The 14,940-nt window shown below is 48.9% G+C and overlaps 2 protein-coding genes across 5 annotated transcripts in view; one reads left to right on the top strand and one right to left on the bottom strand.

Annotated features, from left to right (window-relative positions):
* Window positions 1–6,402, bottom strand: part of LOC108311145 (germinal-center associated nuclear protein) — a 55,158-nt gene extending 48,756 nt beyond the window's left edge. Inside the window, exons 1-5 of the mRNA XM_017538462.2 lie at window positions 6,258–6,402; window positions 4,281–5,590; window positions 3,499–3,722; window positions 1,201–1,276; window positions 682–842 (exon numbers count right to left, since the gene is read on the bottom strand). Coding sequence (XP_017393951.1) covers window positions 682–842; window positions 1,201–1,276; window positions 3,499–3,722; window positions 4,281–5,499 — 1,680 coding nt within the window. The 5' untranslated portion in view covers window positions 5,500–5,590; window positions 6,258–6,402. The remainder of the gene's footprint in view (window positions 1–681; window positions 843–1,200; window positions 1,277–3,498; window positions 3,723–4,280; window positions 5,591–6,257) is intronic.
* A 23-nt stretch (window positions 6,403–6,425) lies between these two features.
* Window positions 6,426–14,940, top strand: part of YBEY (ybeY metalloendoribonuclease) — a 9,632-nt gene continuing 1,117 nt past the window's right edge. Inside the window, exons 1-4 of one of the 4 annotated variants that reach the window (XM_017538493.2) lie at window positions 6,426–6,527; window positions 6,925–7,178; window positions 10,377–10,505; window positions 13,750–13,818. In XM_017538493.2, coding sequence (XP_017393982.1) covers window positions 6,969–7,178; window positions 10,377–10,505; window positions 13,750–13,818 — 408 coding nt within the window. In that variant the 5' untranslated portion in view covers window positions 6,426–6,527; window positions 6,925–6,968. Of the gene's footprint in view, window positions 6,528–6,679; window positions 6,806–6,924; window positions 7,179–10,376; window positions 10,506–13,676; window positions 13,819–14,940 lie in introns of those variants that run through there. The other 3 variants (XM_037741999.1, XR_001828088.2, XM_017538492.2) reach the window with 3 other exon arrangements.

Below are 14,940 nucleotides of genomic sequence, written 5' to 3'. Positions count from 1 at the left end.
AAAAAAAAAAAAAAGAATGCATGGTTTATTACAGCCAGCTAGATGTCTTAAGGAAAAAAGTTCTTGCTTATACATTTACATGCCAAGTGGAACTGCACTCAACTGCAGTGGAATTCAGGACAAGTAAGATGAGCGAGGAGGTTTGCTACGATACCCTGTGAGGCAGGCAGCCACAGGGTGCCAGGCTGCGTGTGTCTGTCCCACAGAGCAGGCACTGTGTGTCCTCAGTGAGCAGCCTCCCCCGATCTCCTGTAACAGCTGCTATAGCTGAAAGGCCTTCACCAGCTACAGCAACTGTGTGACGAGATTCTCCCATAGAAAATGCCAAGATGGAAACAAAAAAAGGCAAGCCCCAAAGAAAGGTTTTCTCAGCAACCTTGACCCTAGGGTATGTGAGAACAAGACAGGACAGTATCACTGCTCACCACCTTCTCTGCAGCTGGCAGGTACCAGTGTCAGAAAATTCTCTCTCCTGGCTGAGAGCACCAGCCCCACACAGACCCACCTCCACACGGCCCATGCTGGCTGGAGGGGCAGGCTCAGGAACCCCGGCACCTCGACCCCCAAGTATCCCTGACAACTGGCTCTTGTTTCCTCACAACCCCTCCTCCCACCCCACAGTCCCGACTCAGGTGTCACTGTAGGGCAGTATTTCCTGGTCCTTCCCAAATAAGGTCATCAGGAGGGGCCATCCCACCTTTTATTCAGCAGGCTGCTAGCACCAGCCCTCCCTGCGGCCTTGCCAAGAGGCGAGTGCTGAAACGGTGTGTCTTCCGGGCTCGGGCTGACTACAACATCACCAGGCTTCTTCTCCTTCAGGGAAAAGGGTTTCTTATTGGGGCCTGAGGACGTAGGAGGCAGAAAAGAGTTTACGCAATCACAGATCACCTGGTACTGGACTTTTTCACTTTGTTTTTGAGAAAGTAATATTCTTTTCATTGTCACAGGAGGTTAGAGAAGAGCCCAAGGAAGTAACTGTGAGATGCAAATCTGAGCAGAGCCAGCCTCCCCCATTGGCTGGGGAAAGGGCCTACACTCAAAGGGTTTGTACAGAGCAAGAGAAACCGAAGAGAGGACCACGACACACACAGTGGCTCATGCCTGTAATCCCAGATCAGCCTGGGCAACGTACTGAGATCTTGTCTCTATTAAATAAATAAATAAAAATAATTTTCTAAAAACTGAGAATTGAAAACTCACTTTTCTTCCTGTGCCAAAAGATCGCCATGTCTTTATGCAAACTTTTCCCCTTCTTTCTAGCCAGGGCTGCAGATGCCTAGAAAACAACCGCCAAGTGTGAGTACATCAGGAGAGTTAAGGGAATGGGACTGAAACTCAGATGCAGTGTGAGTACATCAGGAGAGTCAAGGAAATGGGACTGAAACCTCAAACGCAGTAAGCAGAACATCCATCCAAAGGCACCAGGAGCCCCTGTCCTCTGTACACCAGTAAAGTGTGAGTACATCAGGAGAGCCAAGGAAAGGGGATTGAAACCTCAAACGCAGTAAGCAGAACATCCATCCAAAGGCACCAGGAGCCCCTGTCCTCTGTACACCAGTAAAGTGTGAGTACATCAGGAGAGTCAAGGAAATGGGACTAAAACCTCAAATGCAGTAAGCAGAACATCCATCCAAAGGCACCAGGAGCCCCTGTCCTCTGTACATCATTGATACCTCCATCCCCCATCTGCTGCCTGCAGAGCCTTTGGCTGTGGCCGCAGCAGTCCATCTCCCTTACCTGTCTCACAAGCATCTATTTGTTCTGCTCTTTTAAAATTAACAACTTTGCCTCATAGAACTCACAAACTTGGCCTCTTTGGCATCTGGTGAGATGATTCTCACCAGCTAATTACATATACAGAAACAAAGTTTTCCAAGTCACAATGAAGCATAAAAGGGAGCTGCAGAATAACACACGAGATACCATTTATCACAGAAAACACATAAAACCAACCACATCTTAGTCTCCTTGTAGATACTCATAAAACGTCTAGAAAAACACACACCACACTAGGTAACTGGACTGCTCTTGGTTAACAGGAGAAATGAGGGTGTTCAGCTTTGTCTGTACCAATGAATTGTTTATAAAGGCAATGTATTTACATATTGGGTGATAAAATATTTAATGTTCAGCTGGGAAAATGAGCACATTGCAATAAGCAAAAAATCACTTTAAAAACAAATGAGGGGGCTAGACATGGTGGCTCATGCCTGTAATCCCAGCACTTTGGGAGGTCAAGATGCATGGACCACTGAGGCCAGGAGTTCGAGACTAGCCTGACCAACATGGTGAAATCTCGTCTCGACTAAAAGTACAAAAATTAGCCAGGTGTGGTGGTGCACACACAATCCCAGCTACTTGGGAGGCTGAGGCAGGAACAATCACTTGATCCCAGGAGGCAGAGGTTGCAGTGAGCCAAGATCATGCCACTGCACTCCAGCCTGGGCAACAGAGCAAGACTCTTGTCTCAAAAAAAGAAACAAAAGCAACAACAAAAAAGTACTATGTAGTTAGAGCTACTCCAAAGCCTTTCAAAAGAATTTCACTTTACTATGTAGTTAGAGCTACTCCAAAGCCTTTCGGAAGAATTTCACTTTACTATGTAGTTAGAGCTACTCCAAAGCCTTTCAGAAAAATTTCACTTCATGGGAACAACTCTCCCAGCATTTCCAGAGCACTGTATTCTGTAGGGACCTGGAATACTCCAAGTTATGAAATAAATAGTGCTATCCCAGCCTATCTTAAGAATAAGATATTTGGCTGGGCATGGTGGTTCACGCCTGTAATCCCAGCACTTCGGGAGGCCAAGGTGGGTGGATCTCAAGGTCAGGTGTTCAAGACTAGCCTAATCAATATAGTGAAACACTGTCTCTACTACAAATAAATTAGCCAGGCATGGTGGCAGGTGCCTGTAATCCCAGCTACTCAGGAGGCTGAGGCAGGAAAATCACTTGAACCTGGGAGGTGGAGGTTGCCGTGAGCCAGGATCTTGCCACTGCACTCCAGCCTGGGCAACAGTGTGAGACCCTGCGTCAAAAAACGAAGAATAAGGTATTTGAGGCTGGGTGCAGTGGCTCACACCTGTAATCCCAGCACTTTGGGAGGCCAAGGTGGGCAGATCACCTAAGGTCAGAGTCTGAGACTAGCCTGACCAACACAGAGAAACCCCATTTCTATTAAAAAAAAAAAAAAAAAAATACAAAACTAGCAGGACATGGCGGTTCATGCCTGTAATCACAGCTACTTGGGAGGCTGAGGCAGGAGAATTGCTCGAACCTGGGAGGCAGTGGTTTCAGTTAGCCAAGATTGTGCCATTACACTCCAGCCTGGGCAACCATAGCGAAACTCCGTCTCAAAAAAAAAAAAAGAATAAGATATTTGAGTAATTTCCCTATATTAAATAACTGATAGACCATGATGGCCCCCCCCAAAAAAAACAAGTTTTACAGTGACGTGGTTCAAATCTAGGGTAACAAACGGCAATACGGAAATACTCACATGATCAAAGAAATGTACTACTGCGAACTTTTTGCTGCGCCTGGTAAAGATGCGCTGCACTTTAGCAATTTTGCCAAAATGGTTCTCCAGGATGGTTCTGTTGTTCAGGTAGTCAGGGATGTTCTTGCACTGGATCGCTGTGACTTCAGAGGGAGACAAGCCCCCAAGACTATCTGTGCTCTCGCTTCTTTTACTCTGACGTACAGGAGTTCCTCTTAAAGAATCTAGGGGTTCAGAGAACAGACACTTAAACCATCAGATGTAACGCTAACAACAGGAGGCACCAACTGTGTAAAAGTAAAGGAAATGTTCACAAGTATAAGACCTGCTCCCTATGACATGTAGAATCCCTAATGTGTTTTTTTTGTTTTGTTTTGTTTTGTTTTGGGACAAAGTCTTGCCCTGTTGCCCAGGCTGGAGTGCAGTGGTGCGATCTTGGCTCACTGCAACCTTTGCCTCCTGGGTTCAAGTGATTCTCCCTGGCTCAGCCTCCAGAGTAGCTGGGATTACAGGTGCCCACCACCACACCCGGCTAATTTTGGTATTTTTAGTAGAGATGGGGTTCCACCATGTTGGCCAGGCTGGTCTCGAACTCTTGACCTTGTGATCCACCCACCTCAGCCTCCCAAGGTGATGAGATTATAAGCGTGAGCCACTGCGCCCAGCCTAGAATCCCTAATGTTTATAGGAGATTTATCTGAAAAATCAAGCTAACACCCAAAGAAACTTATTGGGAAGCTGCCAGCAGGATTTACACTATGTTCCACATTTTCAGAACTCACCTTCTTTTTTCTCTCTACTTTCAGTTTCTTCCTCTTTATTCAAACCTGGAATCCGGGAAGGTGCCAGGAGAGACTGACTCCCTCCTGGGGTAGCCATGTGGTCACTTTCTCCAGACTCAACAAAGCCAATTTCCTTTTTGGACTCCTTGTTGCCCAGGCGACCTACTTCTTTATTGCTTTTGAAAACATCCTGTATCGTCCGACCAAACAAAGTACCTCCCCGGGGTCTATTCAGGCGGACAGGTCGTTTATCTGGAGGATGATCCCCCCTGGACAGAGGATCAGAATCTTCTGTTTCATGGCCATGTCTCCTTGGGGAACGATCTTGGTCCTCCTTCCTTTTCAGGCCTTTCATTAGGCTGGGAGGTGGTTCCACCTGGGAAACAGCTTCTTCACACCCCTGCCTGACACCTGCTTTGCTGACCTGGAAGGGTTCACCCAAAACTGCAGATGACGACACAGGGAAGCTACTGAAGCTGTTATTAGAACTTCCAAATACTGACTTAGGTCCTCTCTTCTCTTCTTCTACATTTTGATTTGACAAAGCAGGGGTAAAAGCAGATAATGAATTATTACTACTAACTGGTTTTGAAAAAGTAAAATCTGAATTGGTAGCTGAACTACTTGTTACTTGAGGAAAAGAGAAAGGCGTCAGGCCTCCAGCTGCACTACTAATTGGGTGGGAAAATGTGAAAAACCCAGAAGCAATTTGGCTCTGGGTTTTCTCTGGCTCAGCATCAGCCCCCAATATTGGTTTAAACATTGCGTTTTCCAGAGGTTTAAAGCCGAATTCTGTTTTCCCAAAACCAGAACTCACTATTTCTCCAGCTTCTTGTCCAAAAGTAGAAGTGCTTGGGAAAGCCCCAACACTGGTGGGTGATTTAAAACTAAATCCTGGGTTTCCCAGCACAGATGAAGTTGAAGGCCCAGAGGTAGCTACAAAGGTGGATGTGTGGTCAAGTCCAGAAAAGAGTCCAACAGTTGAGGTTTGGGTGAACCCTAATGTTTGCACTGAAGAGGAATGACTTACTCCAGGAGACGCTGGAAAGCTGGATACCTGTGAAAATCCTGAGCTCTTCCCACATAAGGTACTGTTTTGTCCAAAAAGAGGTTGACCAAATCGAAACGGCGCCTTGGATGGGAATGTTGTTATGGAACTACTAGAAGATGCTGAAAAAGCGCTAGGCTGCTGCCCACTGAAAGGATTAGTTGGATTCATCTTCTGATCCAATTATCAGAAGATAATAAGTATTACGTGTACAAAATTAATTGGCTTTCTTGAACAGCCTCCCCTTCGTCTTCATAACAAGCTGAAAGACAAAAATTCAGATCATCACAGCTACGTTCTGCTACAAAATTAAGAAAGGAATTTCTGAACAATCACATAAGGATAACTATTTCAAAGGCAGACAAAGGGCTATTATTTTCTGAGAGCCACAGGGTTCTTTTGTTAGAGAATGGCGTAGAGAGCGGTCCAAATAATTACTTTGTTACAGAGATTTAAATCGTGATCCTTTAAGATTAAAAAAAAAAAAAAAAAGCCGAATCACTGCATTGGTAAACTCATGAAAAACCTCCAGTGGCAATAAGAAAATGAATGCTGTTCCTCCTTACGACTTAGAGATGAGTTTCTCCCGACCGCCTCCACTGTCTACAGCCCGAGAACTGGAATGTAACGCAGTCAGAACGTTAGCTTCGGGATCTCCGCCCACCTGGCTTCCCTCGGGGCGGCCGGGGCGCTGAGCCCTTCCTCAGGCATTCCTTTACCGCGCCCTGGCGACCGCCGAGCTGGCTGGAAGGTGAGGGCGCTGCCGCGGAGCTGCGGCCTCTCGGCGGGGACGGCGGGCCTGGGAAGCCTCATCTTCCGCCCAGCACAGCCCGAAAAGGCGGAGGCCGCAGTTCCGCCGCCGCCGCGCTCCCTGAGCGATGACGGGGAAGGAAGCCGCGTCTCAGGCGCCGGCCCAACCCCACGCTCACCGTCTCGCCGCTGGACCCCGGGGCCCGCGCAGCTCCCGGACCCCTGGAAAAGACGAGAGGCGCACGCCCCGCCTGCGGCCGCGACACCACCCTTGCGCACTGCGGGCGGAAAACGCGGCGGACCGAAAACGCGGCGGACCGACTTCCGGCTCGCACAGCACCACCGAGTTCCGCCGCGATCGGGTTCCGCTCTCGGCACCCTGCTAGGCGGCGGCGCTTCCGGTGGGGGGTTGCGCCTCGTCTCGCGCCCTTTGCCGGGTCTTGAGCCCGGTACGTGCGGGCGGGTTCCTAGTCTCCCAAACGGGAGCGTCGCACTCATCCGCGTGGGTCCGCAGGCGCCCCAGACCCCAGAGGACGCCGCCCTGTCCCTCCCCATTCCGTCCGCTCCCCTCCCCTCCCCTACCCGCCTCGCCGCGTTCGCGCGCCCCGCCCACCTGCCCCCTGCCTCGGGGAACGGCTCCCCCACCGCGAGCCCTTCGGGCCTGACTCCGCGTCTTCCTCCCGTGGCCCCTCATTTTTGTATTCTCCTGTGGTCAGTGTAAATTCCCGTAAGATTTTCAGTCACTTCCGCCAAATGAAGGGACTTGATTGCGTGTGCATGAGTTTTGTACAGAATGTGCCGTCACTGTCTTGTACTGATTGGTCTTCTCTGACACTTTAACCCCAGGTTCCGTTGGAAACATGTTTTAAGGGCCGGTTATTCTTCCTGAAATGAGCTTGGTGATTAGAAATCTGCAGCGAGTCATCCCCATCAGGAGAGCGCCACTTCGAAGTAAGATCGAGATAGTACGGAGGATTTTAGGAGTGCAGGAATTTGACCTGGGGATCATCTGTGTTGACAACAAGAATATTCAGCACATTAATAGAATCTACAGAGATAGAAATGTCCCAACCGACGTGCTTTCTTTTCCATTTCATGAGGTAAAAGAAGAAAAAGTGTTCTTGTCTAGCCTACCTATGCGGAGTATATTTCCTGTATTTTTTTTTTTTAAATGAGAGGGAGTCTTGTTCTGTCACCCAGGCTGGGGTGCAGTGGTGCCATCTCGGCTCACTGCAATCTCCCCTGCCTGGGTTCACGCAATTCTCCTGCCTCAGCCTCTGTAGTAACTGGGACTACAGCCTCGAGCCACCACATCCGGCTAATTTGTTGTTGTTGTTGTTTTGTATGTTTAGTAGAGGCAGGGGTTTCACCATGTTGGCCAAGCTACTCTTGAATTCCTGATCTGGCCTTCCCAAAGTGTTGGGATTACAGGTGTGAGCCATAGCGCCCAGCCTAAATTTCGTGTATTAATTATATTACAGGCTAGGCTCGGTGGCACATATAAGTGTATATATTACAGACAGGATTTTTCATTTTAATTTTGGAAATTTTCAAATAGACACGAAAGTAGAGAGAACAGTATGTTCAGCCTCTATTGATCGATGCCTGTTACCCAAAGGCCACAATTACCCTGGTAAGCCCGCAGGAAAAAGAAAAGTGACTGCCAGGCGTGGTGGCTCACACCTGTAATCCTAGCACTTTTGGAGGCCAAGGTGGGTGGATGACCTGAGAGCAGGAGTTTAAGACCAGCCTGGCCAACATGGTGAAACCCTGTCTCTACTAAAAATACAAAAAAACTAGTGGTGGCAGGCACCTGTAATCCCAGCTACTTGGGAGGCTGAGGCAAGAGAATCGATTAAACCCCAGAGACGGAGGTTGCAGTGATCCAAGATTACACCATTGCATTACAGCCTGGGCAACAAGAGTGAAACTCTGTCTCAGAAAAAAAAAAAAAAGAAAAAGAAAGGTGACTAGTGTCCACCCACTTCCCCTCCTAACGCTCTCAGTTAATTAAAAGAAAGAAGCAAAGTGTTTCTGCAGTATTTTTGCAATTTTAAGTGGGATTCGTTAATGAATATGTGCAAATTGGAAAAATTAAAACAACACTGAAAATAAAAGAATAGACTGGAGTAAATATTTCCAACAAACTCAATGTGATAGCCGTCAGGTTATTCTCTACATTCTGTGCATGACTCATTCAAGGCTTCCCATATTGGAGCAGCACAAATTGGAGCAACCCTTTGGGAAAGCCATTTGGCAAATCTACACCAAGAGCATTTAAAACATATGCATCCTTAGTCCAGGAGTTGAAGATCAGCCTGGCCAACATGGTGAAACCGTGTCTCTAATAAAAATACAAAAAATTAGCTGGGCGTGGTGGCAGGCAAAGAAGTTGGGACTTAGCTGTGTCAGTAGTGACACACCCAAGACAGTAAGCCAAAAGACAGAATAAAACCAAATGCTAAATCATTTAAAAATGTATTAAAATGTTAATTTATTTGCTGGGCCTATAACCCCAGAACTTTGGGAAGCTAAGGTGGTAGGATGGATTGAGCCCAGGAGTTCAGGACCAGTCTGGACAACATAGTCAAACCTTGTTTCTACAAAAAATAAAAACACAATTAGCTGGGCATGGTGCTGTGCAAGCCTGTAGTCCCAGCTACTCAGGAGGCTGAGGTGAGACGATCGTCTGAGCCCAGGAAATTGAAGCTGCAGTGAGCCAAGATCACGCCTCTGCCCTCTAGCCTGGGCTGCAGAGTGAGACCCTATCTCAAAAAAGGAAAAGTTACTGTTTTCTGTAATAGGAAAATAAAAGGAGCATCCTAAATATCGAGCCATAGGTGAATGGCTTAGTGTGGATGGTCCTTAAATTAGTGGACTGGTCTTTGTTATAGTCTTTATGTGAAAAACGTGAAAGACTGTTTAGGACAAAATATCAAGCAGAAAGAACAGGAATATACAGTGTGACCATGTGATGATTTAACTCTGTAGAAGTTGTGGGTCTGTGATTCTTCATTGGGAGAGATGAAAGAAATGAAAAATATGCGGTTTGACGAGGTGATATCAACCTAAACAACAAACAGGCTTTAAAAGAAAAGGATGTGGCTGGGCGCGGTGGCTCACACCTGTAATCCCAGCACTCCAGGAGGCCAAGGTGGGCAGATCATGAGGTCAAGAGATTGAGACCATCCTGCCAACATGGTGAAAACCCATCTTCACTAAAGATACAAAAATTAGCTGGGCATGGTGGCACGTGCCTATAATCCCAGCTACTTGGGAGGCTGAGGCAGGAGTATTGCTTGAACTCAGATGTTGGAGGTTGCAGTGAGCCAAGATCGCACCACTGCCCTCCAGCCTTGTGACAGAACAAGACTCTGTCTCAAAAAAGAGAGAAGGATGTTTCTTTAGAATAGAGCCACATGCCACAGTATATTATGTGCATATGCAGGGAGATAGAGGAAGGCAAAGGCAGAGTCTCACTCTGTCACCCAGGCTGGAGTACAATGATGCAGTCTCAGCTCACTACAACCTCCGCCTCTTAGGTTCAAGCAATTTTCCTGCCTCAGCTTCCCGAGTAGCTGGGATTACAGGCATGAGCCACCACACCTGACTAATTTTTTTGTATTTTAGTAGAGACGTGGTTTCACCATGTTGGCCAAGTTGGTCTAGAACTCCTGACCTCAGGTGATCTACTTGCCTTGGCCTCCCGAAGTGTTGGGATTATAGGCGTGAGCCACTGCGCCCAGCCTGGCAAAGGTTTTTAAGGGAAAAATGAGGAAGATCACGTAATTGTTTTGAGATAATTATCCTTGGTTACAAAGATCAATACCAAGGTTAATGCCAGTCTGAGGTGGAACAGGCACTTGCTGGGCAGATATCCTTGCAGTTTTGTGTGTGTGTGTTAAGATTGTAATAGCCTTTGTGCAGGGCTGCAGTTTTTGCAGTCTTTAGTGACAGTTTTTGTTATCAGGCTTAAAAGTATGAGAATTCTCTCTTCATAGCTTTCCCCAGCTCTGTTTTGTCAGGGTTTAGTGGTTTGCTTAATTGTTTAACCCTAATGGTTCCATTTTTATTCAGACAACTTTCACAATGGAACAATTTAGGGCACTTGTGCACAGTTGGCTGGGCAGCTCACCCCGACACAGGCCCAGCTGCTACGCTGGCCTTGGACATGCAGCCTAAGAGTGATCTTGTCAGAGAGCAAGCGCTTATTTGTTTTGGGACTATCCAGGGTTAAATGTCAACCTGTGGCTGGGTTACGATTCCTGTTCTCTAAGTCTGTATTTCCTTATTCTTAGAATCTGAAAGCAGGTGAATTTCCCCAGCCTGATTTTCCAGATGACTACAATTTGGGAGACATTTTCCTCGGAGTGGAGTATATCTTCCAGCAGTGCAAAGAAAGTGAAGATTACAATGACATCCTGACAGTAAGTGGGGGTACTGAAAGCACATAACCTGGTTTATGGAACATGGGCCATGCAAAGGGGTCAAGATCACCACCCCACATCCACGTGTGTCCATGGCACCATAAGGGGTACTGGGGGAAGAACCTGTGAGCAGGGTGAGGAGCACCCAGCTGGGTAGGGACTGCATGCCTCTTGCCACGGTTGGAGGAGGGAGAGGACACACTGTGAAAACACGGACACTCGCGGAGAAGCCTTCTTAGCTGTTATCTCTGGAGTAGAGCAGGCTATGTTGAGCTAACCTAGACCTGCTGGGTCAGCTTCTTTTGGAGCTGCCAGTTGAAGCCACTACCACCTTCCACATCCATTTCTCCTGAGTGTAACCCCCCACAGGTTCTGCCTGCCCATTGAACAGACAAAACCAATTCACTGAGACTGTGGTATTGCAGTAGAGAAAGAGTTTAACACAGAGCTAGCCAAGCACAAAGACTGGAGTTATTCAAATCAATCTCCCAGAGAACTCAGAGGCTAGGGTTTTCATGGGTAATTTGCAGGTGGGGGCTAGGGAATGAGTGCTGCTGATGAGTTGGGGACCGACCATAGGGGTGTAAACAATTTTCTGTCTGCTGAGTCCACCTCTGGGTAGAGCCAGAGGATCAGCTGAGTCATGAGTCTCAGGTCTAGGTGGAGTCTGTAGGTTGCCAGAACTCTAAAGTCTGAAAACCATCTCAAAAGACCAATCTTAGGTTCTGCAATTATGATGTTATCTTACTGGGGAGCAATTGGGGAAGTCACAGATCTCATGAGCTCTGGCTGCATTACTCCTGAGCAGAAAGGAATTACAGCAAGGCAGGCTGGGGAAGCAAGGCCTGCGGGCTGATGCCCCTCAGAGCAGCGTTCAGGCCCCTCCCATTATCCTAATCTTGTGGCCTTTCGTTAGCTTTACAAAGGTGGTTTTGCTCCCTGAGCAAGGATAGGATTCGTTTTAGGGAGGGATGATTATATTCTTGATCTAAAATTAAACTGTAAACTAAATTCCTCCCATGGTTAGTTTGGCCTACACCCAGGACTGAGTGGGGACAGCCAGCCTGTGAAGCTGGAAGTGAGATGGAGTCAGCCATGCTAGACTTCTCTCACTGTCATCATCTTTGCAAAGGTGGTTTCAGCAGCCTAATGCAAAAAAAAAAAGAAAAGAAAGAAAAGTATTCTGAAAAGCCATGTATGAGTGAATCATACTTGTCCTCCTTTGGCTGAACAGCCATGCCCTGAATCGTCCTTGGGGCTCCAAGTGCATCTGCATGGCCTGAAGCAGAGCTTTCCAGCCAGACCCAGTGTGAAAGGGTGGGACGGCCCCCTCCGGACCAGGGTGGGACTTGCCTGCCATGCACACCCTGCCAGGGAAGAGGAAGTTTCTGAGAGTGACAGGAAATGGCCCAGCCAGAGGTTCAACCCTGGAATCTCTGTGGCCAGCAACTGTGCTGAAGGGATGTGGACATCTGCTTCCACCTTCCCCAAACCTGCTAAGATTCTGTTCCCTGGCCTACCCCTGGCATTCTTCCTCGGGCTCAGAGCCCTCTCCGTGGGGCTCCCTGTTCCTCTGAGTGAAGGCCAGCCCACCCTCCCAGGACCCCATCCACATGGCCACAGGCCAGACCAGCCCTGCTCAAGGCTGGCTCTCAGCTGCAGCCTCCATCTACCCTGCCTTGTCTCCAGGCACCTCACACCAGCCCCAGGGATATCCACCTCCCAGACCTCCCCCTTCCATCCACCCAAACCCCAGGGGAGCGGTACCCCTGTGGCCCACAGGGCTCCATAAACCCCCTTGGTGCTGTGCCTGCTCAGGGTCCACAGGCCCTCCCTCTTCTTCCTCCTTCTCCTCCCCCAGCTCTGGGCTCCATCCTGGTGCCCCTCCCCTGTGGGCTTTAATCCAGCCCTGTCTCCCTGGGGATGGAGCTACCTGTGGGTCTTCCCGCCTCACCAGCAGCTGTACCTCCCTCCAGCTCTGCCTCATACCTCTCCTCCACTCCTGTGCTGCCTGTGCACCCACCAAAGCTCCACTTTCAGTGGTCAGTAAAATCTGGGGCCACTGGAGGCTCTGCCCTCTGACTGGGGCACTGTCCCTCCTGGGGGGTTGGGCTGGGGTGTGGCTGTGCCCTTGCCTCATCCCTCCTAGGGCAGGCAGGCCGGCCCTGGCTGATGCCTCACTGCCCCCCACTACGTGGCACCCACCCCTCCTCACTTCTTCATAATTCACCCCCTTGCCCATTGCCCCTGCGGCTGGACATTTCCATCCTCTTGCCCCTCCCAGCACAGTGCTGGCCCAGACTGCAATCCACATTGACTAAAGAGTCTGAAAGGTATAACTCAATCAAGACAGTTGCAGGTGGGGAAAAGAAGAGTCTGAAAGGCCTTGATTTCCATTTTTGGTGGGAGGGAACTGAGGCTGAGTGACTAATTCCTGCTCAGGGGTCTCTCAGCAACCCTGGGGTCCTGCTGCCACATACCAAGAGCAGCCTGTGGCCTGGGGTGTCCCGAAGGGGCAGCTTCCTGTGGGGTCATTCTCCAGCTGTTTTTTTTTTTTTTTTCTCTTTTTTTTTATTTTTTTGGTTGTTGTTTGCTTTTTTATTTTTTAATTGCATTTTAGGTTTGGGGGTACACGTGAAGAACATGCAAGATTGTTGCATAGGTACACACGTGGCAGTGTGATTTGCTGCCTTCCTCCACATCACCTATATCTTGCATTTCTCCCCATGCTATCTCTCCCCAACTCCCCACCCCGCACTGTCCCTCCCTATTTCCCCCCAACTGACCCCAGTGTGTAGTGCTCCCCTCCCTGTGTCCATGTGTTTTCATTGTTCAACACCCGCCTATGAGTGAGAACATGCGGTGTTTGATCTTCTGCTCTTCTGTCAGTTTGCTGAGAATGATGGTTTCCAGGTTCATCCATGTCCCTACAAAGTACCTGAACTCATCGTTTTTGATGGCTGCATAATATTCCATGGTGTATATGTGCCACATTTTCCCTGTCCAGTCTATCGTCGATGGGCATTTGGGTTGGTTCCAGGTCTTTGCTATTGTAAACAGTGCTGCAATGAACATTCGTGTGCACGTGTCCTTATAGTAGAACGATTTGTAATCCTTTGGATATTTACCCAGTAATGGGATTGCTGGGTCAAATGGAATTTCTATTTCTAGGTCCTGGAGGAATCGCCACACTGTCTTCCACAATGGTTGAACTAATCAGCTGGTTTCTAAATCACTCTGACAGGTGACTGCCATCCATGGACTGTGTCACTTGCTGGGCTTCACACATCACACAGAGGCAGAGTGGCAGCAGGTAGGAGCCCATCCTCTGGCTACTGAGGGGGAAGGAGGTCCCTGCCAGCCCCCACCCTCCATTCTGACTGCCCGCCCCCGCACGACCAGGGCCTGAGACCTGCCCTTTGTAAAAATGGCTTATGGATGTTTGCTTTCAACATCAGGCTCCCCAAATACATTTAGCTGAATGTGTTCACTATGGGGTCTGAGCGCAGAGGCCGAGAGCCACAGTTTACTGACACTATCAAGTGGCGCTCCGTCAAAAGGGCCCCATCAGCTAGAGACAGGGCCAGACCCAGGGCGGGCTTCCGGAGCTCCCAGCGAAGTGAGGTGGATGTTGCTTCCCTCCAGGCCCATGTACTCTGTCTACAGAGGCAGAGGCCCACGTGGGCTCAGGTCCACATTGTGTTTAACACAAGCACAGTCCTGTGTTAGTGAGCAAACTGCCCGTTTCTCTGAAAGTCATGAAAAACCTTTCTCATTAAAAAGAAAAAATTGTCCAGGTGTGGTGGCTCACACCTGTAATTCCAGCACTACGGGAGGCCGAGGCAGGCGGACCACAAGGTCAGAAGTTCGAGACCAGCCTGGCCAATTGGTGAAACCCCATCTCTACTAAAAATACAAAAATTAGCTGGGTTTGGTGGCGTGCGCCTGTAATCCCAGCTACTCTGGAGGCTCAGGCAGGAGAATCCCTTGAACCCGGGAGGTGAAGGTTGCAGTGAGCAGAGATCACACCATTGCTCTCCAGCCTGGGCAACAAAGGAGAGTCCATCTCAAAAAGAAAAAGTCGGGCGGGCAGAGTGGCCCACACCTGTAATCCCAACACTTTGGGAGGCTGAGGCAGGCAGATCACTTGAGGTCAGGAGTTTGGGATCAGCTTGGCCAACATGGTGAAACCCCGTCTATACTGAAAATACACAAATGAGCTGGGCCTGGTAGGGTGAGCGTGTGATCCCAGCTACTCTGGAGGCTGAAGCAGGAGAATCTCTTGAACCCAGGAAGCAGAGGTTGCACCACTGCACTCCCGCCTGGGTGACAAAGGAAGACCACGAGGCCTTGTCTCAAAAAAAGAAAAGTCCTTGATGTCTTTCTTAGGCATTTCCTGGCTGCTTCTTGCTGGGTCCACCTGGTCCCACTTCTC

The sequence above is a fragment of the Cebus imitator genome, unplaced genomic scaffold (assembly GCF_001604975.1).
Source record: "Cebus imitator isolate Cc_AM_T3 unplaced genomic scaffold, Cebus_imitator-1.0 Scaffold112, whole genome shotgun sequence".
Lineage (NCBI taxonomy): Eukaryota > Metazoa > Chordata > Mammalia > Primates > Cebidae > Cebus > Cebus imitator.
The sequence above is the reverse complement of the archived record's forward strand: the minus strand, read 5'-3'. Positions and strand labels throughout refer to the sequence as shown.